At 49.7% G+C, this 27,680-nt stretch overlaps 1 protein-coding gene across 3 annotated transcripts in view; it reads right to left on the reverse strand.

The window, feature by feature from the left end:
* SPDYA (speedy/RINGO cell cycle regulator family member A) overlaps positions 1-27,384 on the reverse strand; it is a 54,050-nt gene extending 26,666 nt beyond the window's left edge. Inside the window, exons 1-2 of one of the 3 annotated variants that reach the window (XM_056568570.1) lie at positions 27,244-27,384; positions 9,564-9,772 (exon numbers count right to left, since the gene is read on the reverse strand). In XM_056568570.1, the coding sequence (XP_056424545.1) occupies positions 9,564-9,772; positions 27,244-27,251 (217 nt within the window). In that variant the 5' untranslated portion in view covers positions 27,252-27,384. Of the gene's footprint in view, positions 1-9,563; positions 9,773-20,408; positions 20,560-27,243 lie in introns of those variants that run through there. The other 2 variants (XM_056568572.1, XM_056568571.1) reach the window with 2 other exon arrangements.
* Between the last annotated feature and the right edge of the window lie 296 nt (positions 27,385-27,680).

A 27,680-nucleotide genomic window follows, 5' to 3' on the forward strand; every position in this document is an offset into this window, starting at 1 on the left:
AGGGCCTCCCGGTGAAAATATACAGCCCGGAACGACTAACCGTCCCCACCGGACGGTCCCTGCAGCATAGATGGCCCGGACCAGCTCACTCTTCCTTCCCACCGAGGGGAGGGGAGTAGAAAACTAAAGGGAGGGTCTGGATGATGACGAAGGCCCGCACAGTGGTCTTCAACCTGCGGACCTCCAGATGTTTCAAAACTAAACTCCCTGGGTTTTTGGGGTGAAATTAGGGGCCTCGGCTTATATTCGGGTCAGCTTATACTCGAGAGTATATACGGTACACAAAAAAAAAGTTGGCTTAGAAAAAGTCCCGTAAAAGTCCCGCCCGCATCTAACACCCGCTGTGCCCGCATCTATCACTGGCTGCCCGCATATACTGGATAGGACTGGGGGGGGTGCGTGGTGGTGGCATACTGCAGAGGGTGGGTGTATGCGGGGGCGGTGGGTGATAGATGCGGGCGGGCGGTGGGGAGCGGAGCCGGCAGTCCGGGAACCATGAATATAATACTACAGCATTGACATTTCATATTCCTTGCCTGGAGCTGTGCTTGGCCAAGGGGTCTCGTCCAATCAAAGCTTCAGGAGGGAAATATGAAACTACAGTGCCGTAGTTTCATATTCATGGTAGCCGGCTTGGGAGCAGATCGCTTGTCACGTAGGGCGTGTAGTCATGCTGCGCAGGTGACAAGCGCTCCGCTCCCCAGCCGGCTACCATGAATATGAAAGTACGCCACTATAGTTTCATATTTCCCTCCTAAAGCTGTGATTGGACAATCACAGCTCCAGGCTGGGAATATGAAATGACAATGCCGTAGTATTATATTCACGGTTCCCGGCCGGCCGGCTCCGATCCCCACCGCCCAGCCGCCCGCCTGCGGCGCAGGCGGGTGGGAAATGTGCGAATGGGTGACAGGGAAGCCGCCCGGACATTTCCCACCAGCCCGCGCCTCACAACTATAACTCCCAGCATGCCTTTACAGTGAGGACACGCTGGGAGCTGTAGTCATGCGGCACAGGAGGGAGGGAGATAAGCGGGCTTCCCTGGCTGTTTCTAAACTACAACTCCGATGATGGGAGTTGTAGTTTAGGAACAGGGTGCCTCCAGCTGTTGCTAAACTGGAGGCTCGCTGTTGCTAAATTACAACTCCCGTCATGGGAAAGGGGATTGTAGTTTAGCAACTGCTATGTATAAATGTATTTACATATGTTTTGTGTTCTTTTCTTCTCATTTCAGATCCATGTATGCAGAGAACTTCTTAGGATTCAGTGGACTATGTCGATGAACAGTGTTTTTATTTTTATTTTAATAAAATGGTTAACGAGGACTTGTGGGGGAGTGTTTTTTGAAATAAGGAGATTTTTTATGTTTACCTTAAAATCTCTTTCTCGAAGGATCCATTGGGGGACACAGACCATGGGTGTATGCTGCTGTCACTAGGAGGCTCGACACTATGGCAACAAGAGAAGTCGGCTCCTCCCAGCAGGGTATACTCGCCCACAGGCACCTGAGGTAATCAGTTTTAGTCCCAGAGCTATAGGAGAAGACCGACAGGTCAAGAGAAAACCACAAACTGTCCAAGCAATCAGAAGAAAAGGCAACTGAACACACCTTCGGACAGATAACTAAAATAGGAACACCAGAAAAAAAGGGTGGGAGCTGTGTCCCCCAATGGATCCTTCGAGAAAGAGATTTTACGGTAAGCATAAAAAATCTCCTTTTCTCTATCGGATCCATTGGGAGATACAGACCATGGGATGTACCAAAGCCGTCCCTTGGGTGGGTAAGGAATCAGACAGGTGGACGGTTGGACCACCGCCGTCTGCAACATCTTACAGCCCAGAGTAGCATCAACTGATGTCACGATCCCGGCTGGTAGGAGGTGGATCCTCTGTGCCAGAGAGGGATTGGCGAGGACCGTGCTAGTGGACCGGTTCTAAGTCACTACTGGTTTTCACCAGAGCCCGCCGCAAAGCGGGATGGTCTTGCTGCGGCGGTAGTGACCAGGTCGTATCCACTAGCAACGGCTCAACCTCTCTGACTGCTGAAGATAGGCGCGGTACAAGGGAGTAGACAGAAGCAAGGTCGGACGTAGCAGAAGGTCGGGGCAGGCAGCAAGGATCGTAGTCAGGGGCAACGGCAGGAGGTCTGGAACACGGGCTAGGAACAAACAAGGGAACGCTTTCACTAGGCACAAGGGCATCAAGATCCGGCAAGGGAGTGCAGGGGAAGTGAGGTATAAGTAGGGAGTGCACAGGTGGAAACTAATCAAGGTAATTAGGAAGATTGGACCAGGCACCATCATAGGTGCACTGGCCCTTTAAATCGCAGAGACCCGGCGCGCGCGCGCCCTAGGGAGCGGGGCCGCGCGCGCCGGGACAGGACCGACGGAGAGCGAGTCAGGTACGGGGGCCGGGGTGCGCATCGCGAGCGGGCGCCACCCGCATCGCGAATCGCATCCCGGCTGGAGGCGGTACCGCAGCGCACCCGGTCAGGAGATCCGACCGGGGCGCTGCAGCAACGAGGATGAGGCGAGCGCTCCGGGGAGGAACGGGGACCCGGAGCGCTCGGCGTAACAGTACCCCCCCCCCCCTTGGGTCTCCCCCTCTTCTTGGGTCCAAAGAACCTGAGGAACAAAAACTCAATTCTTTCGTGAAGAGGTCCGATGCACATTAGGAGGGGTTCCATGCGGTAACGCACGGCACAGTCCAAACTTTCATTGTTAACACAATTGCTGTAGAGGGGTCTGGCGAGACTGGTCACAGGGACGTTGAACCTGTTGATAAGAGAGGCCAAAAAAAAATTTCCTGCAGATCCGGAATCCAAGAAGGCCATAGTAGAGAAGGAGAAGGTAGAGGCAGATATCCGCACAGGCACAGTAAGGCGTGGAGAAGCAGAGTTGACATCAAGAACTGTGTCACCTTTGTGCGGAGTCAGCGTACGTCTTTCCAGGCGGGGAGGACGGATAGGACAATCCTTCAGGAAGTGTTCGGTACCGGCATAGTACAGGCAAAGATTCTCCATGCGGCGTCGTGACCTCTCTTGAGGTGTCAAGCGAGACCGGTCAACTTGCATAGCCTCCACGGCGGGAGGCACAGGAACGGTTTGCAGAGGACCAGAGGAGAGAGGAGCCGGGGAGAAAAAACGCCTCGTGCGAACAAAGTCCATATCCAGGCGGAGCTCCAGACGCCATCCGGAAAAACGCATGTCAATGCGAGTGGCAAGATGAATGAGTTCATGTAGGTTAGCAGGAGTTTCTCGTGCGGCCAGAACATCTTTAATGTTGCTGGATAGGCCTTTTTTAAAGGTCGCGCAGAGAGCCTCACTATTCCAGGACAACTCGGAAGCAAGAGCACGGAACTGAATGGCGTATTCGCCAACGGAAGAAACACCCTGGGCCAGGTTCAGCAGGGCAGTCTCGGCACAAGAAGCTCGGGCAGGCTCCTCGAAGACACCACGGACCTCAGCGAAGAAGGACTGGACTGTGGCTGTGGCAGGATCATTGCGGTCCCAGAGTGGTGTGGCCCCAGACAAGGCCTTTCCAGAAAGGAGACCACGGCAGAGTCCAGAGTCCTCATCAAATTTGTCCGGCAGGGACAAGCAGGGGTTAGGAGCGGCCGGTTGCTGCGGAGGAGTTGCAGGAGCCGGCGGAGGAGATGGTTGTTGTAGCTGCTGTGTCTGTGGCAGCAGCTGCTGTATCTGTGACTGAAGTTGCAGTGTCACGGTGGTCAAGTATGCCAGCTGGTGATTTCGCCGGGCAATCCGTTGGGCTTGCTGGGCAATCTGTTGGGCTTGCTGGGCAATCTGTTGGGCTTGCTGGGTGGTCTGTCGGGCTTGCTGGGCGACCACCGTGGTGAGGTCGGCGACAACTGGCAGAGGAACTTCAGCGGGATCCATGGCCGGATCTACTGTCACGATCCCGGCTGGTAGGAGGTGGATCCTCTGTGCCAGAGAGGGATTGGCGAGGACCGTGCTAGTGGACCGGTTCTAAGTCACTACTGGTTTTCACCAGAGCCCGCCGCAAAGCGGGATGGTCTTGCTGCGGCGGTAGTGACCAGGTCGTATCCACTAGCAACGGCTCAACCTCTCTGACTGCTGAAGATAGGCGCGGTACAAGGGAGTAGACAGAAGCAAGGTCGGACGTAGCAGAAGGTCGGGGCAGGCAGCAAGGATCGTAGTCAGGGGCAACGGCAGGAGGTCTGGAACACGGGCTAGGAACAAACAAGGGAACGCTTTCACTAGGCACAAGGGCATCAAGATCCGGCAAGGGAGTGCAGGGGAAGTGAGGTATAAGTAGGGAGTGCACAGGTGGAAACTAATCAAGGTAATTAGGAAGATTGGACCAGGCACCATCATAGGTGCACTGGCCCTTTAAATCGCAGAGACCCGGCGCACGCGCGCCCTAGGGAGCGGGGCCGCGCGCGCCGGGACAGGACCGACGGAGAGCGAGTCAGGTACGGGGGCCGGGGTGCGCATCGCGAGCGGGCGCCACCCGCATCGCGAATCGCATCCCGGCTGGAGGCGGTACCGCAGCGCACCCGGTCAGGAGATCCGACCGGGGCGCTGCAGCAACGAGGATGAGGCGAGCGCTCCGGGGAGGAACGGGGACCCGGAGCGCTCGGCGTAACAACTGATGCGAAGGCATGAATCTGGTAGCACCTTGAGAAAGTGTACAAAGACAGAACTGCAAGGCCGAAGCCACGTAGCGGAGGGCCCAGGATGCCCCGAAAAATGGGTGGAATGAGCCAAACCCTTTAAGGGTGGGATCTTCCCCTTACAGCGGTAAGCTCCAAAAAAGAGCAGACCGGATCCACCAAAAAATGGTGGTTGTAGAAAAAGGTTGTCCTATACAATGACCTTCCGGAAAAACAAAAAAGGGGGTCACACTGCCGAAAGGAAAGAGTGACTGAGAGATAAGTCCGAACAGCCCTCACCACAACCAGGTTGTGGAACAACGCTTCCAGGGATAAGAAGGGGCCGGACAAGAGGTTGGTAGGACGATGTTCTCATTGAGATGAAAAAGTCAAAAACCATCTCAGGTAAGAAGGATGGACCTGGACAGAAAACAACTTGTCCTGGTATACCACCAGGAAGGGAGAACGGCAGGAGAGAGCTACCAGCTCTGAAACCCTCCTAACAGAGGTAAGAGCAATAAGGAATGCCACCTTACAGGGAAGGAGGTGAAGAGAAATGTCCCTGAGAGGGTCAAAAGGGGCGTCTTGCAGAGCACCTAAGACCAAGTGTAAGTCCCAAGGGAAAAAAGGGGACTGATAAGCGGGCAGAGGCTGCGTCGAACTGGAGCCCCAGGAAAGCGGTTGGACTTGTCCCGATTGACCATCTAACCGAAGAGAGACAAGGTCTGGAGGTTGAGACTAAGACTCTCCATGATCTGGGCTCTGGCTGGAGCTCTGATCAGAAGGTCATCCAAGTAAGGAATCACGGAAACAACTGTTGTCCGTATAAGGGGCTATCACAGATGCCAGGACTTTGTTAAAGGTCTGCGGAGAAGTGGTCAGACCGAAATGGAGAGCCACAATAGAAAATGACCGTCCAGAACTGCAAAGCGGAGGTACCGCTGATGACCGGAACAATGAGATGTGGAGGCAGGCATCCTTGATGTCCACCGAGGAACGAAAATTCCCCATGAACCAGGGACGCCAGCAGCAAACGGAGAGACTCCATTCGGGATGGGAAGCAGAAGATGCTGGCTGAGATACTCTAGAACCAAGATTGGGAAAACAGAAACGCCTTACTTGGGGACCACGAAGAGGTTGGAATAAACCTCAAAAACGTTCCTCTGAAGGAACCGGGACAATGAATGTGCGTGGTCTAGGCATCCCGGAAGAGTAAGAGGCGACCAACCACCCGAGAAAGGTGTCAAAGGCAGCACAGTGGCTGCGCATTGAAGCAGAACACAGAAAATCTCCAGCTGCGGAGCATCGGGAGCTAGATTAAATAAATCCTCCAGAGGGATCTTGAAGACTACCCTAGCGGAGATGGGAGACCATACTGAAAGGGCCCTTGACCCCCAGGCCGAAGCAAAAACAGGAAGATCCTGCTGTCTCAAAGGCAAAGTTTGCCAAAGTCTCCACCTTCATGCCGGCTGGATCCTTGAAGGCCCAGTAGGCGCCTTGGAGAGGCGGGAGACCGGCAGATCCACAGTTGGAGAGGAGGTCCACCGAGCAATGAGGTCCTTGGCGAAGGGATACCTTCTGTGTTTCCTGAAACTTCTTGTCAGGGTGCCTCCAGGCGGATACCAGCAGGGCGTAAAATTCAGCGTGAGAGCTGCAGGTATTGGGTGTCAGTCGGGCACGAAGAAAAGGAGACTTCTGGAGCCACGTCCGAAGTTCCCGGGTCCTTTAGATGGAAGGTGTCTCTTATGGCCGAAAACAATGAGTACTCCACATCAGGCATCCGTGCGTTCCTTTAAGTCGGAGGCCGAATCAGAAACTTCATCCACAAGTTCTCCAGGTGAATGGGAACAAGGTGAGGCAGCCCTGGAAGAGGTCGGGCACGATGAGAGGAAACTTCTGGACTACGTCCGAAGTTCCTGGGTCCTTAGCTGGAAGGTGTCTCTTATGGCCGAAACCAATGAGTACACCACATCAGGCATATCCGTGTGGTCCTCTGAGTCGGAGGCTGAATCAGAAACCTCATCCAGAAGTTCTCCAGGTGAATGGGAACGAGGTGAGGCAGCCCTGGAGGTTGGGCACGATTAAAGGAAACTTCTGAAGCCACGTCCGAAGTTCCTGGGTCCTCTAGATGGAAGGTGTATCTTGTGGCCGAGACCAATGAGTGTACCATGTCCGACATATCCGTGTGGCCTCTGAATCAGAGGCTGAATCAGAAACTTCATCCACAAGTTCTCCAGGTGAATGGGAACATGTGAGGTGGCCCTGGAAGAGGGGGAGACTGACCAGGTACGCGGGTCTGGAGAGCCAGAGCGGCGACCATGGGAGCGTCCTTTAGGGGAGCGATGCTTGCTACAGGGTAGAGTAACGGAGCGATGCCTGTGAGGGGTGCGCCCAAGCCTGCCAGAAGACTCGGATGAGTCAGATGAAAAACACCCCCATGACGCTGCAAGAGCGTCAGTATAGGGGGGAGAGTGGGACCCTCCGGAGGGCCGAGAGGGCCTCTCCAATGCAGTCACCACATAATGGGAGACCAGAGCCAAGTCGGATATAGACTGGGGGAGGGAGAGAACCCAGGCTGGAGGGGCGGCCAAACCCACCGGGTCTGGTAGACAATCAGGGTAGAATAGCAGAGGGGTCTGGGGGAGCAGTGGAGCAGGCCGAACAAGTGGTTCAGCAGAACCAGACATTTTTCAGATACAGCTTTTACAGATGTAATGAGTGGCTAACACTCCAGTTAACTGTTGAGAGGGAGCAAATGGTTACAGCAGAACCAGGCATTTTGGAATTACAGCTTTTACAGACAAAATGATGAACTAACGCTCCAGTTGTCTGTGCAGCCTAAGTCTGTGACCCCAGGGCAGCTGCTGGGAGAACTCAGTTCTAGTGTAGATAAAGAATGGAGAAATGCCGGCCAATAGTAAAAGAGGGGCGGGCCAGGAGCAGGGGCACTGCTGATTGGCCCCTGCCTCTCAACGCTCGCACAGCGCTGATTGGAGGCTAATTCGTGCCTCTTAGAAGCCCCGACAACAGAGGTGGCAGAGCTATAGTGCCCTCAGCTTCTGACAAGAAGGTCAGTAATGGCGCCCATGCCCGCTCCTCTCCCCTAGCGCAAATGTCATTCGCATATGCGCTTGCGGGGAAGCGAGCGAGACGCCGCCGGCAGCCGACTGCTGCCGAAAGCGAAAGTAAGCCGGCGCTTCATGCGCCCGCATAGTAAAAACGCAGCGGCTGTCAGCCGCTTAAAGAAACACACACACACCACACACACATATCGTTCAGGAAAGTGAAAAGTATGAATAAAGCTGTGCCCCAGTCAAAAAATGCTCCTGCTCACCCCAGCAATAAATATAGAAAAAAACCCTGTCCAGGCCAGCCCCTGAGAAAAAGCGGGCAAAAAGTGAGGGTCTTCAGAGGTTGCAAGGCTGTACCTAAGGAGAAAATGAATATACTCACCTCAGTCAGAAGAACTTACCTAATGATAATCTTCTATGAGATCTTCAGTCAGCTTTCTGTCACCTGCATCACGCCGAGCTACCATGTGCGAACGAGGCAAGCAGGGAAATAGGGAGACCCGGACCCATAAGGTACAACCCCAGGCGCTGACCGTTGGCGAGAGGGGGTTAACAGCACATATACGCAATGTCTGTGCCCCCCTCAATCGCAATGGGGAGACAGTGAGCCGCAGTTCCTGAATCCCCACCTGAAAACATGAAAGAAAAAGGAATAAAAAAACTAACACATCCCTAACTAGGAAAATAATAAAACATAAGAACTCCTAGTGACAGCAGCATACACCCATGGTCTGTCCCCCAATGGAGCCGATAGAGGAAAAAAAAAATTTAAACGTGTTATTTTTTATTTTTTCTTAACAGGATTAGTAGTGGAAGCAGTCTAATAGACAGAATCCATTACTAAGCCGGGCTTAACGTTAGCCCCAAAAACAGCTAGCGCTAACCCCCAATTATTACCCCGTTACCCACAGCCACAGGGGTGCTGGGAAGAGCCAGTACCAACAGGCCCGGAGTGTCAAAAATGGCACTCCTGGGCCTAGGCGGTAACAGGCTGGCATTATTTAGGCCGGGGAGGGCCAGTAACAATGGTTCTAGCCCACCCTGGTAACGTCAGGCTGTTGCTGATTGGTTGGTATCTGGCTGAGAATGAAATATGGGGAACCCTATGTGTTTTTTATTTATTTTTTATTATTATTATTAATTATGCAAAAAACTTGTGATTCCCCCTATTTTCATTCTCAGCACGATACCAACCAAGCGTCAACAGCCTGATGTTACCAGGGTGGGCCTGTTACCGCCTAGGTCCAGAGCGAAATTTTTTACGCTCCAGGCCTGTTGTTACTGGCTCTTCCCGGCACCCCTGTGGCGGTGGGTACCGGGGTAATAATTGGGGGTTAGCGCTAGCTGTTATTGGGGCTAACCCTAAGCCCGGCTTAGTAATGGATTCCGTCTATTAGACACCTTCCACTGTTAAGAAAACTGAAAAAAAATAAAATAAACACCACACGTTTAAAAAAATAATTATTCCCAAAAAAACACTCCCCCACAAGGCCTACTTAACCATTTTATTAATAGTAAAAAAAGTAGTCCTTTGCATACACAGAACTGAAATGAGAAAAAAAAAAAAACATACAAAAAATGGGTTAGTACATTTACATATATATATATATCATTTCTTGGTTTTGTTTATGTATGCTAAAAAAAAGTGTTTTTGCTTATGTATGCCAAATTTATCAACCCCCCCTGTGATAGTATGATAAATGTGTCACACGTAAGACACACTTACACCATGGAAAACAGTGTACGAAAGTCGTGTACGTAAGCACAGCTTGATGAATCCCCCCTTTGAGTTTTATATATAGATGATAAATGTATTCCAACAAGCTTATTACAGATCATTGAGATTGCTATGTTACCTACCAAACAACTTGAAGAAAGCTGCCATTTCTTGTCTTTTGATGACCAGACATGGCCCTTTGCAGCATGTTGGTGCACGGCTGACATAAACATTTCCTTTATAAATTGGACGCTTTAGCTTCAGTTTACTTTGTTGGAGAGATCTGGAGCCAGATTTCATGTGAACTGTGACTATCTTCGGTGTCTGATAACAAGCCTGATAGTGCCTCATCCTGTAAGAAACATGAATTAGCGGGGATGGCTAGCTATCAACTTGTGTAACTTAATTTTAATAAAGAACTGTTAAACCTGTAACAACTGTGTAATTTTCTTGAGACTTTTCTCCTTTCTCATCAAATTTTAAAGGGGTACTCCGGCCCCAAGACATCTTATCCCCTATCCAAAGGATAGGCGATAAGATGTCTGATCGCAGGGGTCCCACGGCTAGGGACCTCCACAATCTAGCAGGCAGCAGCCACCTGAAAGTACTGCCGGAAGCGCTGCAGGCTCTCAGTGTAGTGCCTCCGAACCAAGGGGACGGAGTATCACTGGAACAGAGGACCCCCACGATCAAACATCTTATCCCCTATCCTTTGGATAGGGGATAAGATGTCTTGGGGCCGGAGTACTCCTTTAAAATCAACAAAACAAGTGGGCATGGTCCTCTATTGGAGGTTGCATGACTTCAATGAGAAGCCTTAGAGCATGACTGGGAATTTTGAAGGTGAAAAATGTCATAGTGCAAATAAAGATCTGCCCACAGGAGGTGGAAGTGTGTAAGCAGATTTTCAGATAAGCAGACATTTTTTTTAGATTCTGTAGTGTGAACCCTCAATGTCTGATGAGGAGAATGAGCAAGAGGAGAAGCACTCGTGGTGTCTATGAGACCTATGAGACCAGGATGGCCCCTTAGACATACATTATAAGTCCATGCAAGTCACATGACACAGAGCCAGAACAAAATGTGCTAAGCACGCACTTCTCATGTCTGATTCCCATAATCGGTCGGGATCTGAACACATGGACACTGATTAATCAAAACATTTGATATGTCTCTATGACATAGCAAAAGCTTTTTTACCATACTATACTTCTACAAAGACCACTTTATAAGAGACCCCTAATCTAGAAGAATATTGGGCCTCTTTTGTCCCTCAAAACTGTAGCAATTTGACACGGTTTATATTCCACTAGCTGAGTACCCGGCGTTGCCCGGTTTTTCCTTCCTCATCCTTGTTGGGAAGGAAAATCAACAAAGGAGGACTTCAAATCCCATCCCCATATATTGTTGTCATATCCCAACCCCATATCCCGTCCTCCTATCTCGACCTCCTATTCAGACCTCCTATCCCGTCCTCCTATCTCCACCTCCTATCTCCACCTCCTATGCCAACCTCGCATCTCGTCCTCCTATCTCGACCTCCTATCCCGGCCTCCTATCTCCACCTCCTATCTCAACCTCCTATCCCGTCCTCATATCCCGACCTCCTATCCCGACCATCCTGTCCTCCTATCTCGACCTCCTATCCCGTTCTCCTATCTCGATCTCCTATCTCGTCCTCCTATCCCATCCTCCTATCTCAACCTCCTATCCCGTCCTCCTATCTCAACCCCCTATTGCATCCTCCTATCTCCACCTCCTATGCCGACCTCCTATCTCAACCTCCTATCCCGTCCTCCTATCTCGACCTCCTATCCCGGCCTCCTATCTCCACCTCCTATCCCGGCCTCCTATCTCGACCGCCTATCTCGACCTCTTATCCCGTCCTCCTATCTCGACCTCCTATCCCTTCCTCCTATCCCGTCCTCCTATCTCTTCCTCCTATCTCGACCCCCTATCCCATCCTCCTATCTCTACCTCCTATGCCGACCTCCTATCCCGTCCTCCTATCTCGACCTCCTATCCCAGCCTCCTATCCCGACCTCCTATCTCGATCTCCTATCCCGACTAGGGATCGACCAATATCATTTTTTTAGGGCCGATACCGATAATCGGCGGAGGTTAGGGCCGATAGCCGATATACCGATATTCCGGTATAAGTTATCGGCTATTTATCCCCCGCGACACCGCTGCAGATCATTGATTTAAAGTGGGCGCTTTAAATCAATGCACTGCAGTGGCTTTTGCGATGCCATGGGCCGCCGCCGCCACCCGCTTCTCTACCCCTGCCTGTCCGGGGGTCCTGAGACCTATCACCGCCACCGCTGCCCCCGCCGCACCGCACCGCGACCGACCCCCCGCACCGGCCCCATTGCCTCCCCCATCCCCGGTTTTATAATTACCTGTTCCCGGGGTCCACTCCACATCTGGCTCCGATGGCGTCCTCCTGAACTGTCATTGTGCGCACTGACGGTGACGTCACATCGCGCACGTCACTCGTCATTGCGCACAGCGTAACGCAGGACGCAGCAGGAGCAAGAAGTAGCGTGGGCTCCGGGAACAGGTAATTATAAAACTGGGGATGGGGGAGGCAATGGGGGCGGTGCGGTGGGGGGTGCGATGCGGTGCGGCGGGTCAGGGGGGCGGTCGCGGTGTGGCGCGGCGGGTCGGGGGGGGCGGTCACGGTGCGGTGGGGGCGGGGCATTATCGGCAAGGTAATTGCCGATACCGATAATGCCAAAAATCGTGATTATCGGCCGATAATATCGGCCATACCGATAATCGGTCTATCCCTAATCCCGACCTCCTATCTCCACCTCCTAGCTCCACCTCCTATCCCGTCCTCATATCCCGACCATCCCGTCCTCCGATCTTGACCTCCTATCTCGACCTCCCATCCCGTCCCGAATGGTTTAAACCCTGTAAACGGGACCAGGGCGTACATGTACTCCCTTGGTCCTTGAAGGGGTACTCCGGCCCTAAGACATCTTATCCCCTATCCAAAGGATAGGGGTTAAGATGTATGATTGTGGGGGTCCTGTCTCTCATGCAGACACCCACCTGTGGCAGATGCACAGAGCGATGTTCGCTCTGTGTCTGAAGGGTCACGACTACGGGGCCGGAGTATCTTGACATCATGATTCCGCCCCCTTGTGACATTATGCCCCATCACGCCCCCTCCCATAGACTTGCATTGAGGAGGCGGGGCGTGATGTCACAAGGGGCGGAGTTCTGATGTCACGATACTCTGGCGGTGGGACCCCTGCAATCATACATCTTATCCCTATCCTATGGATAGGAGATAAGGTGTCTTAGGGCCGGAGTACCACTTTAAGTACCAGGGCTCAACGGTGTACCTGTTTGCCCTTGATCCTGGACTGGATAAAGGGGTACTCCACTGGAAAACATTTTTTTCTAAAGCAACTGGTGCCATAAAGTTAAACAGATTTGTAAATTACATCTATTTAAAAATCTTAATCCGTCCAGTACTTATCAGCTGCTGTATGCTCCACAGGAAGTACTTTTCTTTTTGAATTTCTTTTGAGTATGACCACAGTGTTTACCGGCGCAAGGATCACACAAGAATGCGTTATCTCATAGACGGTTATGCATTCTGTGCAGAGTCCGCACAAAGAATGAACATGTTCATTCTTTATGCGAACACGAAAAATGGAATTTCAATGCCAGAAACATCTGGAACGGAAATTCCATTGTGTGCACAGTGCAGCAGAATCCCGCTGAATTCAACGGGACTCTGCTGCAGTGGAATCTCTGTGCCGGATTCCAATACGGAATTATGCGGTGTGAACATGGCCTTACTGTTCAAACATTGATCCACAGGTATCAGAGGAGTCAGGGTGCGCAAAAAAAAACAAAAAACATTTCCTACACAATTACACCATCTTCAACATACTGAACTGTTCACATCTGACAGGAAGGGATCATTGAGTCATGTTCTGATTTAAATTCTGTCGCCCACCCCCCAAGCGCCGACCGGTAATGTCCGCCATTAGCCAATGATCCCGTCTGCTGACCAACCGACTATGAAGCTCGATCAGCTGCTAAGCGTACTTCATAGTTCTGGAGCAGACGCAGGACATACATTTACGCCCTATTGGGGGCATTCATCATTACGTTTCGAGCGTTTTTTTTTGCGTTGATTTGTCGCTATTTGCGCCACAGGCTATTTTTTGTTCCTTTTCGGTTTACACCTTTTTTTTTAAAAGAGCGTACAGGCCAGATGTTAAGGGTAAGTCTTATGCAGTGGTAATGAATTTATCAGCTGCGACTGTCGCAAAACCCACCATTAAGGCGCAATTCTACACCAGCCCAGACCTAGCGTTTTGGTGTATATGAAGAGTGAAATTTCAGAAAATGTGTATCCTCCACAAAATTTATCAAATGCCCTGCGACCATTTAATAAATTTGGGTCACACAAAAAACACGCAAAAAAAAAAAAACTAAAAAATGAAATAAATCACACAAATCTGCCCCCCTATGTCCTTAAAGGGGTACTCCGGTGCTTAGACATCTTATCCCCTATCCAAAGGTTAGGGGGATAAGATGCCTGATCACGGGAGTCCCGCCGCGGGGGCGGAGGCGTGACGGCACACGCCGCCGGAAATCAGACTCGGAGCAACACTTTAGATACTGTCATCCGTATTGATCAATTCATTTAAAGGGTTAATAGCAGACCATGACAAACATGTATGTCTCTGTGCGTTAAGTACCAGGGCACAGCAACGTACATGTATCCCACGTGTGCAATAAGGGTTAATTTTGCCATATACAAAAACATAGTCAACTACGTTATTGTGTATGCTAAAAAAAAAAAAAAAACTACGTTATAATCAGTTTTTTGTTGTATGGCATTGGTTTTTAGCATCCGGTAACATATACGTTTTTTTTTAATATAAAATGTTTATGTTAAAAGAACAGCTAATAACAGGTTTTTCCATTCAGGACATTCAGTATCAACTCTGTTAGTGAGCGTTCACACTGCGCTATTGCTATTAGTTTACCCCTTAAGGACTGAGCCCTTTTTTACCTTAAGGACTCAGCCATTTTTTGCAATTCTGACCACTGTCTATTTAAACATTAATAACTCTGGAATGCTTTTAGTTATCAATCTGATTCCGAGATTGTTTTTTCGTGACATATTCTACTTTAACTTAGTGGTAAAATTTTGTGGTAACTTGCATCCTTTCTTGGTGAAAAATCCCAAAATTTGATGAAAAATGTGAAAATTTTGCATTTTTCTAACTTTGAAGCTCTCTGCTTGTAAGGAAAATGGATATTCAAAATATTTTTTTTTTTTATTCACATATACAATATGTCTTCTTTATGTTTGCATCATAAAATTTATGAGTTTTTACTTTTGGAAGACACCAGAGGGCTTCAAAGTTCCGCAGCAATTTTCCAATTTTTCACAAAATTTTGAAACTCGCTTTTTTTCAGGGACCAGTTCAGGTTTGAAGTGGATTTGAAGGGCCTTCATATTAGAAATACCCCATAAATGACCCCATTATAAAAACTGCACCCCCCAAAGTATTCAAAATGACATTCAGTCAGCGTTTTAACCCTTTAGGTGTTTCACAGGAATAGCAGCAAAGTGAAGGAGAAAATTCACAATCTTCATTTTTTACACTCGCATGTTTTTGTAGACCCAATTTTTGAATTTTTGCAAGGGGTAAAAAGGAGAAAATTTTTACTTGTATTTGAAACCCAATTTCTCTCGAGTAAGCACATACCTCATATGTCTATGTTAATTGTTCGGCGGGCGCAGTAGAGGGCACAGAAGGGAAGGAGCGAGAAATGGTTTTTGGGGGGGAATGTCGCATTTAGGAAGCCCCTATGGTGCCAGAACAGCAAAAAAAAACACATGGCATACCATTTTGGAAACTAGACCCCTCGGGGAACATAACAAGGGGTAAAGTAAACCTTAATACCCCACAGGTGATTCACAACTTTTGCATACGTAAAAAAAAAAAAAAAAAAAAATCCCTAAAATGCTTGGTTTCCCAAAAGTTTTACATTTTTAAAAAGGGTAATAGCAAAAAATACCCCCCAAAATTTGATGCCCAATTTCTCCCGATTCAGAAAACACCCCATATGGGGGTGAAAAGTGCTCTGCTGGCGCACTACAGGTCTCAGAAGAGAAGGAGTCACATTTGGCTTTTTTGAAGGAAATTTTGCTCTGGGGGCATGCCGCATTTAGGAAGCCCCTATGGTGCCAGGACAGCAAAAAAACCCACATGGCATACCATTTTGGAAACTAGACCCCTTGGGGAACGTAACAAGGGGTAAAGTGAACCTTAATACCCCACAGGGGTTTCACAACTTTTGCATATGTAAAAAAAAAAAAAATTACCTAAAATGCTTGGTTTTCCAAAAAATTTACATTTTTACAAAGGGTTAAAGCAGAAAATACCCCCCAAAATTTGAAGCCCAATTTCTCCCGATTCAGAAAACGCCCCATATGGGGGTGAAAAGTGCTCTGCTGGCGCACTACAGGTCTCAGAAGAGAAGGAGTCACATTTGGCTTTTTGAAAGCAAATTTTGCTCTGGGGGCATGCCGCATTTAGGAAGCCCCTATGGTGCCAGAACAGCAAAAAAAAAAACATGGCATACCATTTTGGAAACTAGACCCCTCGGGGAACGTAACAAGGGGTTAAGTGAACCTTAATACCCCACAGGTGTTTCACGACTTTTGCATATGTAAAAAAAATAAAAAAAAATTTACCTAAAATGCCTCTTTTCCCCAAAATTTTACATTTTTAAAAAGGTTAATAGCAGAAAATACCCCCCAAAATTTGTAACACAATTTCTCCCGAGTACGGCGATACCCCATATGTGACCCTAAACTGTTGCCTTGAAATACGACAGGGCTCCAAAGTGAGAGCGCCATGCGCATTTGAGGCCTAAATTAGGGACTTGCATAGGGGAGGATATAGGGGTATTCTACGCCAGTGATTCCCAAACAGGGTGCCTCCAGCTGTTGTAAAACTCCCAGCATGCCTGGACAGTCAGTGGCTATCTGGCAATACTGGGAGTAGTTGTTTTGCAACAGCTGGAGGCTCCGTTTTGGAAACAGTGGCGTACCAGACGTTTTTCATTTTTATTGGGGAGGGGGGCTGTGTAGGGGTATGTGTATTTGTAGTGATTTTTACTTTTTATTTTATTTTGTGTTAGTGTAGTGTAGTGTTTTTAGGGTACAGTCACATGGGCGGGGATTCACAGTAGTTTCACGCTGGCAGTTTGAGCCGCAGCTCAAACTTGCAGCCGGATACTTACTGTAATCCTCCGCCCATGTGAGTGTACCCTGTACGTTCACATTGGGGGGGGGGAACGTCCAGCTGTTGCAAAACTACAACTCCCAGCATGTACGGTCTATCAGTGCATGCTGGAAGTTGTAGTTTTGCAACCGCTGGAGGCTCCGTTTTGGAAACAGTGGCGTACCAGACGTTTTTCATTTTTATTGGGGAGGGGAGGGGGGTTGTATAGGGGTATGTGTATACGTAGTGTTTTTTACTTTTTATTGTGTGTTAGTATAGTGTTTTTAGGGTACAGTCGCACGGGCGGGGGTTCACAGTAGTTTCTCGCTGGCAGTTTGAGCTGCGACAGAAAATTTGCCGCAGCTCAAACTTGCAGCCGGATACTTGCTGTAATCCATGTGAGTGTACCCTGTACGTTCACATTGGGGGGGGGGAACATCCAGCTGTTGCAAAACCACAACTCCCAGCATGTACGGTCTATCAGTGCATGCTGGGAGTTGTAGTTTTGCAACAGCTGGAGGCACACTGGTTGTGAAACACAGAGTTTGGTAACAAACTCAGTGTTTTGCAACCAGTGTGCCTTCAGCTGTTGCAAAAGCTACAACCCCCAGCATGTACGGACAGCGGAAGGGCATGCTGGGTCTTGTAGTTATGCAACAGCTGGAGGCATACTACTTTGGCTGGGGATGCTGGGGTCTGTAGTTATGCAACAGCTGGAGACACACTGGTTTGCTACATAACTCAGTGTGCCTTCAGCTGTTGCAAAACTACAACTCCCAGCAGTCACCGACAGCCAACGGGCATGCTGGGAGTTGTAGTTATGCAACCAGCAGATGTACTACTACAACTCCCAGCATGCACTTTAGCTGTTGGTGCAAGCTGGGAGTTGTAGTTACACAACAGCTGAAGGTACACTTTTCCATAGAAAAAATGTGCCTCCAGCTGTTGCAAAACTACAAGTCCCAGCATGCCCATAAGGGCATGCTGGGAGTTGTGGTGGTCTGCCTCCTGCTGTTGCATAACTACAGCTCCCAGCATGCCCTTTTTGCATGCTGGGAGCTGTTGCTAAGCAACAGCAGGAGGCTGTCACTCACCTCCAACGATCCTTGCCGCACAGGTCAGTCCCTCGTCGTCTCCGCCGCGGCCGTCGCTCCTGGGGCCCCGATCCCAACATTGACGCCGGGGATCGGGGTCCCCAGCACCCGGGGTGCACGTCCCGCACCCGCTCACGTCCTCCGGAAGAGGGGCGGAGCGGGTTGCGGGAGTGACACCCGCAGCAGGCGCCCTGATTGGTCGGCCGGTAATCCGGCCGACGAATCAGGGCGATCGTGAGGTGGCACCAGTGCCACCTCACCCCTGCTGGCTCTGGCTGTTCGGGGCCGTCGGAGACGGCCCCGAACAGCCTGTAATTCCGGGTCTCCGGGTCACTGGAGACCCGATTGACCCGGAATCTGCCGCAGATCGCTGGACTGAATTGTCCAGCGATCTGCGGCCATCGCCGACATGGGGGGGCATAATGACCCCCCTGGGCGATATGCCCCGATGCCTGCTGAACGATTTCAGCAGGCATCGGGCACCGGCTCCCCTCCAGCTAGCGGCGGGGGGCCGGGATTTGACAGGACGTACTCAAACGTCCTGAGTCCTTAAGGACTCGGAAAAGGGGACGTTTGAGTACGTCCTGCGTCCTTAAGGGGTTAAAGGAAAACTGTCAGCTTGTTCCCCCCTCACTAACCAGTGGTACTCATCAGTTTGATGCCTACTGTGCCCAGATCCGCCCGGCCGAAATCTTTGTTTTTTCTTATATGCTAATTAGGTGCTAACTGGCACAGGCGGGGTAACTGGCACTCTGACATCACCGCCGCCACGCCACCTAGCTCATCAATATTCCTCCCCTCCCTCCGCCTCTCCCTTCATTACAGAGCGGGGAGAAGAGGGAGAGGCGGAGGGAGGGGAGGAATATTGATGAGCTAGGTGGCGTTGCGGCCGGCGGCGGTGACATCAGAGTGCCAGTTACCCCGCCTGTGCCAGTTAGCACAGCTGGGCGGATCCGGGCACAGTAAGCATCAAACTGATCAGTCCCCCGGGCATCAGCCAGTACCGCTGGTTACTACAGGGGGAGCAAGCTGACAGTTTTCAACTCAGTGGTCTCCAACCTGCGGACCTCCAGATGTTGCAAAACTACAACTCTCAGCGTGCCCGGACAGCCGTTGGCTGTCCGGGCATGCTGGGAGTTGTAGTTTTGCAACATCTGGAGGTCTGCAGGTTATATAGGAAAAAATTTGTATACATTAATGGATGCTTAAAACGGATATTATACAGCTAGGGTTTCCACCTGGCCGGTTGGCCGTCCTGCCAGTATTTTAATATTAAAAATACCGGCAATGCAATGGCAGGTATTTATCCAACCAATCCTCCAACTCCCGGAAGGTTGCACCATAACCTATAACAGTGTTTCCCAACCAGAGCCCCTCCAGCTGTTGCAAAACTACAACTCCCAACATGCCAGGACAGCCAACAGCATGCAGTGAGATGTAGTTTTGCAGCAGCTGGAGGCACCCTTGTTGGGAAACACTGACCTATACTATATACTACTATATAGTCCAACATGCTGGGAGTTGTAGTTTTGCAACAGCTGGAGGCACCCCTGGTTGGGATACACTGACCTATACTATATACTACTATATAGTCCAACATGCTGGGAGTTGTAGTTAGTAACTAACTGCAATTCCCGAATTTAATAAAAAAAAAAAAAAAAAGCGATCAAAAAGCCGCATCAAAACAAAAATGGTATTTATAAAGGACATCTGCAGCGCAAAACACTTATCCCCTATCCACAGCATAGGGGATAAGTGTTTGATCGCAGGGGGTCCGAACGCTGGGACCCCCCCCCGCAATCGCCTGCACGGAGCAACGGCGCGAATGACGCGGCGGCCGACACGCCTCCTCCATGTAACTCTATGGGAGAGGCGGGGAGGCAGCGTTCTCGTCCATAGGGGGCGTAACCGTCGACCTTTCAGGTGGACGCTACACGCATTAGCGCTCACACTGAGCGCTAATGCCGGGGGCCCCGTTTAGGAAATCCTGTGGATAGGGGATAAGTGTTTTCCACTGCAGTTAAAAAACGAAAGATCGGCGTGCAAAAAATTAGCCCTCATACAGTCCCGTATGAGGAGAAATAAAAAGTTATAGCGGTCAGACTAGGACAAAATGTCCCCCTCATATTTGTATCTTGTGATGTTACGCATTTATAATTAATTATGCAAATGGCTGGTATTTATTTTTTTTGCAAGAAAGGCGCCAACCCTACATAAAGCACCATCCGTTTTCCATTGATCATGTATCATAACATTTATGTTTTTATAGTTTTTTTGGCGAACACACAATAGCGTTGTTGACTGTGTTTTTGCACACAGCGAAAATAATCGCACTGTAGCAAAACACAGTGATACAGAGACAACTACTGTAATGGTAGCCATATTGCTTTTTTCCAGCAGACAGTTAAAATAGTAATTAAAAATAATATATATATATATATATATATATATGCTTTACAATTTTTTATATATGTGGTGAAAATATTCATTTTTTGAAAACTATTTTACACAGATAATGTTGTGACAAAAAAGTCCTATATACTATATAAAGAGCCACTGGTCTCGCTCTATATACACTAGTTATGTCGCTACAGCAATGACAGCGGACACACATACATACCCTCTGAGGTAACTCCGGGCAATTCCGATAATAGAAGAGCGGCTGCGTACAAGCGGGGGTCGGAATTCACCAATCACAAGCCCGGTAACGGCATAGCAACCAATCAGCCGCGGCTAAGCTCCATCCGCTGGCCAATCAGGGGCGCCGGTTTCGCAGCGCGCGCGGAGGCTGCTGGAAGGTGATGCGCGAGACAGAGGCGGGAAAAGTGACGGCGCAAATGTGTTGAGAGGCCGCCATATTGTCTGACCTGAGTGACGCGGTTTTTAGGCGGGATAACAGTGGGGCCCGTGTTCTTATCAAATTGGTAGATATTATTCTTATTTCCCCTGGGTTAGACATGTACATTTTATCTGAAATTTCAGTTTCTATGATTTTGTCTCTTTAATTGCTGCCATCTTTTCTCTTTCCATACACAAGGATATGTGCAAATCGGAAAGTAAGTATTTGTGATAAAATATAAGGAATTAACCCCTTAAGAACACAGCCCATTTTGGCATTAAAGGGGTACCCCGTCCCTAGACATCTTATACCCTATCCAAAGGATAGGGGATAGGACGTCTGATCGTGGGGGTCCCTCCGCTGGGGACCCCTGCGATCTCGGCTGTGGCACCCCAGACATGCGGTGCAAGGAGCGAACTTCGTGATCAGTGTAAGAGATCAGTGTGTGCAGTGTTATAGCTCCCTATGGGATAACAATGATCAATGTAAAAGATCAGTGTGTGCAGTGTTATAGCCCCCTATGGGATAACAATGATCAGTGTAAGAGATCAGTGTGGGCAGTGTTATAGCCTCCTATGGGATAACAATGATCAATGTAAAAGATCAGTGTGTGCAGTGTTATAGCCCCCTATGGAATAACAATGATCAGTATAAGAGTTCAGTGTGTGCAGTGTTATAGTCCCCTATGGGATAACAATGATCAGTCTGTGCAGTGTTATAGTCCCCTATGGGAACTATAACATTGCAAAAAAAAGCGAATAAAGATAATTTAACCCCTAATATTTAACATTCCCTAATAAAAGTTTGAATCACCCCTTTTTCCCATTTTATAAAAAAAAACTGTGTAAATAAACATATGTCGTATCGCCGCATATGGAAATGTCCGAAGTATAAAAATATATAGTTAATTAACCCACACGGTCATACACGGAAAAAAATTACAAAGTCAAAGAGCGTATTTTTGGTCACTTTTTATATCACGAAAAAATGAATAAAAAGCGATCAAAAAGTCCAATCAATACAAATATGGTACCGCTAAAAACATCAGATCACAGCACAAAAAATGAGCCCTCATACCGCCCTGTAGGCGGAAAAATAAAAAAGTTATAGGGGTCAGAAGATGACAATTTTAAATGTATACTGTTACGCCGAGCGCTCCGGGTCCCCGCTCCTCCCCGGAGCGCTCACGGCGTCTCTCTCCCTGCAGCGCCCCGGTCAGTCCCGCTGACCGGGAGCGCTGCACTGACATGGCCGTCGGGGATGCGATTCGCACAGCGGGACGCGCCCGCTCGCGAATCGCGTCCCAAGTCATTTACCCGTCCCGGTCCCCTGCTGTCATGTGCTGGCGCGCGCGGCTCCGCTCTCTAGGGCGCGCGCGCGCCAGCTCTCTGAGACTTAAAGGGCCAGTGCACCAATGATTGGTGCCTGGCCCAATTAGCTTAATTAGTTTCCACCTGTGCACTCCCTACTTATACCTCACTTCCCCTGCACTCCCTTGCCGGATCTTGTTGCCCTTGTGCCAGAGAAAGCCTTTCCTTGAGTGTTCCTAGCCTGTGTTCCAGACCTCCTGCCGTTGCCCCTGACTACGATCCTTGCTGCCTTCCCTGACCTTCTGCTACGTCCGACCTTGCTCTTGCCTTATCCCTTGTACCATGCCTATCTCAGCAGTCAGAGAGGTTGAGCCGTTGCCGGTGGATACGACCTGGTTGCTACCGCCGCTGCAAGACCATCCCGCTTTGCGGCGGGCTCTGGTGAAAACCAGTAGCTACTTAGAACCGGTCCACCGACACGGTCCACGCCAAACCCTCTCTGACACAGAGGATCCACCTCCAGCCTGCCGAATCGTGACAGTAGATCCGGCCATGGATTCCGCTGAGGTGCCGCTGTCAAGTCTTGCCAACATTTCCACGGTGATTGCCCAGCAATCCCTAATGATCACCCAACGAAATCACCAGCTGGCATACTTGACCACCGTGACACAGCAACTTCAGTCACAGATACAGCAGCTGCTGCCGCAGATACAGCAACTTCAGTCTCAGACACAGCAGCTGCAACAGCAACAACCATCTCCTCCGCCGGCTCCTGCAACTCCTCCGCAGCGACCGGCCGCTCCTAACCCCTGCTTGTCCCTGCCGGACAAATTTGATGGGGACTCTAGACTCTGCCGTGGTCTCCTGCCTGGGAAGGCCCTGCCATGTGCCACACCGCTCGGAGCACCTCTCTCACAGTATCCTTTGCAATCCACCCCTGTGCCTCCCGCCGAGGAGGCTATGCAAGTGGATCGGTCTCGCCTGACCCCTGAAGAGAGGACTCGCCGCAGAAAGAAAGATTTACTTCTATACTGCACTGTGCGTTACCGCACAGAACCCCTGCTCTTGAGCATGGAACTTTTTGTTTTGCCCAAATGCTCCTCTGAACTCCTCCTCGGTCTGCCATGGCTCCAACGCCACTCCTCTACCCTTGTCTGGACCACCGGGGAGATCATGAGCTGGGGTGCTTCTTGCCACAGAAAATGCCTCACGTCTGCTCCCAGTCCCGTCAGTCAAACCTCTGTGTCTCCCCCTTTACCTGGTCTCCCCAAGGCCTATCTGGACTATGCTGTGTCTCCTCCTCACAGCCCCCGTCCTGTTAACACTCTGCCCCGTGCCAAGCTTGACCCTCTTCCCTCCCTCCCCACCCCCACGCCTTCTTGTGTGCCCGCTGTTGATGAGGTTTCCCGGGGCTTCGCCACCGTCTGGAAAAAGACTCTAAAATTCCTCATACTAGCCTCATCCCGGGTGAAGAAGCTTGCCGGAAAAAAGAGAAGAGCTCCTCCTGTTTTTGCGTGGCTCTCCGCCAAGTATATCCGCTTCCGTGTCCCCAGTTTTTATCTGGGACCACGTTACCTTGGACCCTTTGAAGTTAAATACCTAGAGGAAGCCACTCCGGTCTCCGGGTCCTCAGACGTCTTCCGGATTAAAGAATTTTCAGGTCCCAAAAAGAGGGGGAGACCCAAGGGGGGGGGGTACTGTTACGCCGAGCGCTCCGGGTCCCCGCTCCTCCCCGGAGCGCTCACGGCGTCTCTCTCCCTGCAGCGCCCCGGTCAGTCCCGCTGACCGGGAGCGCTGCACTGACATGGCCGTCGGGGATGCGATTCGCACAGCGGGACGCGCCCGCTCGCGAATCGCGTCCCAAGTCACTTACCCGTCCCGGTCCCCTGCTGTCATGTGCTGGCGCGCGCGGCTCCGCTCTCTAGGGCGCGCGTGCGCCAGCTCTCTGAGACTTAAAGGGCCAGTGCACCAATGATTGGTGCCTGGCCCAATTAGCTTAATTAGTTTCCACCTGTGCACTCCCTACTTATACCTCACTTCCCCTGCACTCCCTTGCCGGATCTTGTTGCCCTTGTGCCAGAGAAAGCCTTTCCTTGAGTGTTCCTAGCCTGTGTTCCAGACCTCCTGCCGTTGCCCCTGACTACGATCCTTGCTGCCTGCCCTGACCTTCTGCTACGTCCGACCTTGCTCTTGCCTTATCCCTTGTACCATGCCTATCTCAGCAGTCAGAGAGGTTGAGCCGTTGCCGGTGGATACGACCTGGTTGCTACCGCCGCTGCAAGACCATCCCGCTTTGCGGCGGGCTCTGGTGAAAACCAGTAGTTACTTAGAACCGGTCCACCGACACGGTCCACGCCAAACCCTCTCTGACACAGAGGATCCACCTCCAGCCTGCCGAATCGTGACATATACATTTTCCTGCATGTAGTTATGATTTTTTTCAGAAGTACGACAAAATCATATCTATATAAGTAGGGGATCATTTTAATCGTATGGACCTACAGAATAAAGAGAACGTGTCATTTTTACCGAAAAAGGTATGGTGTAGAAACAGAAGCCCCCAAAAGTTATAAAATGGCGTTTTTTAATTTCAATTTTATCTAACAATGAACAATGATTTTTTTTTTTCTGTTTCGCCGTAGATTTTTGGGTAAATGACTAATGTCATTACAAATTAGAATTGGTGGCGCAAAAAATAAGCCATCAGATGGATTTGTAACCCCGTTTCTTCTGAGTATGGAAATACCCCATATGTGGATGTTATGTGCTCTGCGGGCACACTACAGTGCTCAGAAGAGAAGGGGCGCCATTGGGCTTTTGGAGAGAGAATTTGGTTGGAATAGAAGTCTGGGGCCATGTGTGTTCACAAAGCCCCTGTGCTACCAGAACAGTGGAACACCCCCCCCCCCCCCCCCCAAAATGTGACCCTATTTCGGAAACTAAACCCCTCACAGAACATAATAAGGGGTACAGTGAGTATTTACACCCCAGTGGACCACTGTTCAAAAAATATGTCAGACACCTGTGGGTTGTAAATGCTCACTGCACCCCTTATTACATTCCGTGAGGGGTGTAGTTTCCAAAATGGTGTCACAAGTGGTGGGGGGTCCGCTGTTCTAGCACCATGGGGGCTTTGTAAACGCACATGGCCTTCAATTCCAGCCATATTTACTCTCCAAAAATCTAACTTTGCTTCTTCTCTTCTGAGCCCTGTAGTGCACCCGCAGAGCACTTAACATCCATATATAGGGTGTTTCCATACACCCTATATATGAAGAAATGGTGTTTTCAAATTTTGGGGGGCTTTTACTCCTATTACCACTTGTGAAAATGACAAATTGGGTGTAACACCAGCATTTTAGTGAAAATTATTATTTTTTCTTCATTTTTACGTCCAACATTAACGAACATTTGTAAAACACCTGTGGTATGTTAGGCTCACTAAACCCCTTGTTACGGTCAGTGAGGGGTGTATTTTCCACAATGGGGTCACATGTGGGTGTTTTATTATTTTTTTGTTTATGTCAGAACCGCTGTAACCAGCAGCCACCCCTGTGAAAATCACCAGTTTAGGCCTCAAATGTACATGGCGCGCTCTCATTCCTGAGCCTTGTTGTGCATCCGTAGAGCACTTTACTTCCACATATGAAGTATTTTTGCACTATTTCTGCAAAACTGCAACTCCCAGCATGCCCGGACAGCTGAAGGGCATGCTGGGAGTTGTAGTTATGCAACAACTGGAACTGTGTAGTGGTCTACAAACTGTGGCCCCTCAGATGTTGCAAAACTTTAACTCCAAGCATGCCCAGACTGCCCAGGCATGCTGGGACTTGTAGTTCAGCAACATCTGAAGGGCCAGATGTTGCAAAACTACAATGCCTAGCATGCCTGGCTGGGCATGCTTTGAATTGTAGTTTTGTAACATCTGGAGGGCTACAGTGTGGACACACTGTATAGTGGTCTCCAAACTGTGCCCTTCGAGATGTTGCAAAACTACATCTCCCAGCATGCCGAGACTGTCCAGGCATGCTGGGAGTTGTAGTTCTGCAAAATCTGAAGGGCCAGATGATACAGAACTACAACTCCCAGCATGCCTGGACTGTCTGGGCATGCTGAGGTTTGGAGACCCCTGCACAGTGGGAAAGCTGGGTGTTGCAGTTTTGCAACTCCTAGAAGGCAGCAGTGAAGATCACTCACCACTGATCTTCACTGCTGCCGCCGCCACCTAGCTGCTGCCGTGGTCCTGCCACCGCCTGCTGTGATCCCGCTGCACTCTGGCTCCCGCCTTCCAGGGGCAGGCAGAGCGGGGATTTCAACTTTAAATATATCCGGTTCTTCAATAAAAGTAGGAAGTGTAAAAAAAATAAAATAAATGCCCCTTTCCCAATAAAAGCCCTGTATTATCATAAAAAAAAAACAGAAATCATATACATACGAGGTATTGCCATGTCCCTAATGATGTGTACTATAAAGCTATAATGTAAATTATCCCGCGCAGTGAACGCCATAAAAAATGACTAAAAAGTGCAAAATTTGCCAATTTTGGTACAAATAGCGGAATAAAAAAGATCTAAAGGTAGCATGTATGACAAAAATGATACCAATAAAAAGTACAGCTTGTCCCGCAAAAAATAAGCCCTCACTCAATGGCGTCAGCTGAAAAATAAAAAAGTTACGACTGTTGGAAAATGGTAACACAAAAAAGGGAAAAAAAATTTTGATCAGAAAAGGAAAAAGAACATAAAAAACGACAATGCTCAAAATAAATAAAGGGAACACTTAAACAACACAATGTAATTCCAAATCAATGACACTTCTGTGAAATCACACTGTCCATTCAGGAAGAACACTGATTGACAATCAATTTCACATGCTGTTGTGCAAATGGAACAGACAACAGGTGGAAATTATAAGCAATCAGCAAGACACCCCCAATAAAGGAGTGGTTCTGAAGGTGGTGACCACAGACCACTTCTCAGTTCCTATGCTTCCTGGCCGATGTTTTGGACAGCTGTCACGCCCCCTCCCATAGAGTTGCATTGAGGGGGCACGGTGTGACGTCACACGGGGGCGGAGTCGTGACGTCACTATTTTCAGCCCCCGTGGTCGGGATGGAACTAGCCTGAGGGCCTCCAGCGCTTCCGGAAGCCGTTACAGGTGGGTGCGGCATGGTAGATTGCGGGGGTCCCCAGCAGCAGGACCCCCGCGATCAGACATCTTATCCCCTCTCCTTTGGATAGGGGATAAGATGTCTAGGGGCGGAGTACCCCTTTAAAGGGGTACTCCTGTGGTATATAGGTATTTACCTCCCCATCCTGCAGTGGCTGTTTGGCGTTCATGCCTTTGCTCCCGTGCATGGTGGTATCCTTGCGTCCTTTTTTTTCCCTCTCATGGATTTGTGTTTTTTTCTCTTGTTTTTTCTGTTTCCTGCTGTTTGCAGTGTGAGGACTACGATTCCCAGGTGGCCGTGCGGCTGCATGGAGTGAATCATATCCAGATCTGTTGCTATGTTCTCCCGCCCACATAGGCCTGTCTATTCCGCAACGCAACACCTTTCCTTATGAATTATTCATTGGGCAATGGTCTTATTTGTATAATTTGTTCCGACCCTAATACGCCCTGCTGATTGGTCTCTGTTGCTTGCACTCTTCATAGCTGCTCTGGCCAATCACATTTCAGCTAGGCTGCACCGGACCGAAAGCAGGGATCTGGCGGGGGTCTCCTCGTTCCCCCTCTCCTCCGT

Source organism: Hyla sarda, chromosome 3 (assembly GCF_029499605.1).
Source record: "Hyla sarda isolate aHylSar1 chromosome 3, aHylSar1.hap1, whole genome shotgun sequence".
Lineage (NCBI taxonomy): Eukaryota > Metazoa > Chordata > Amphibia > Anura > Hylidae > Hyla > Hyla sarda.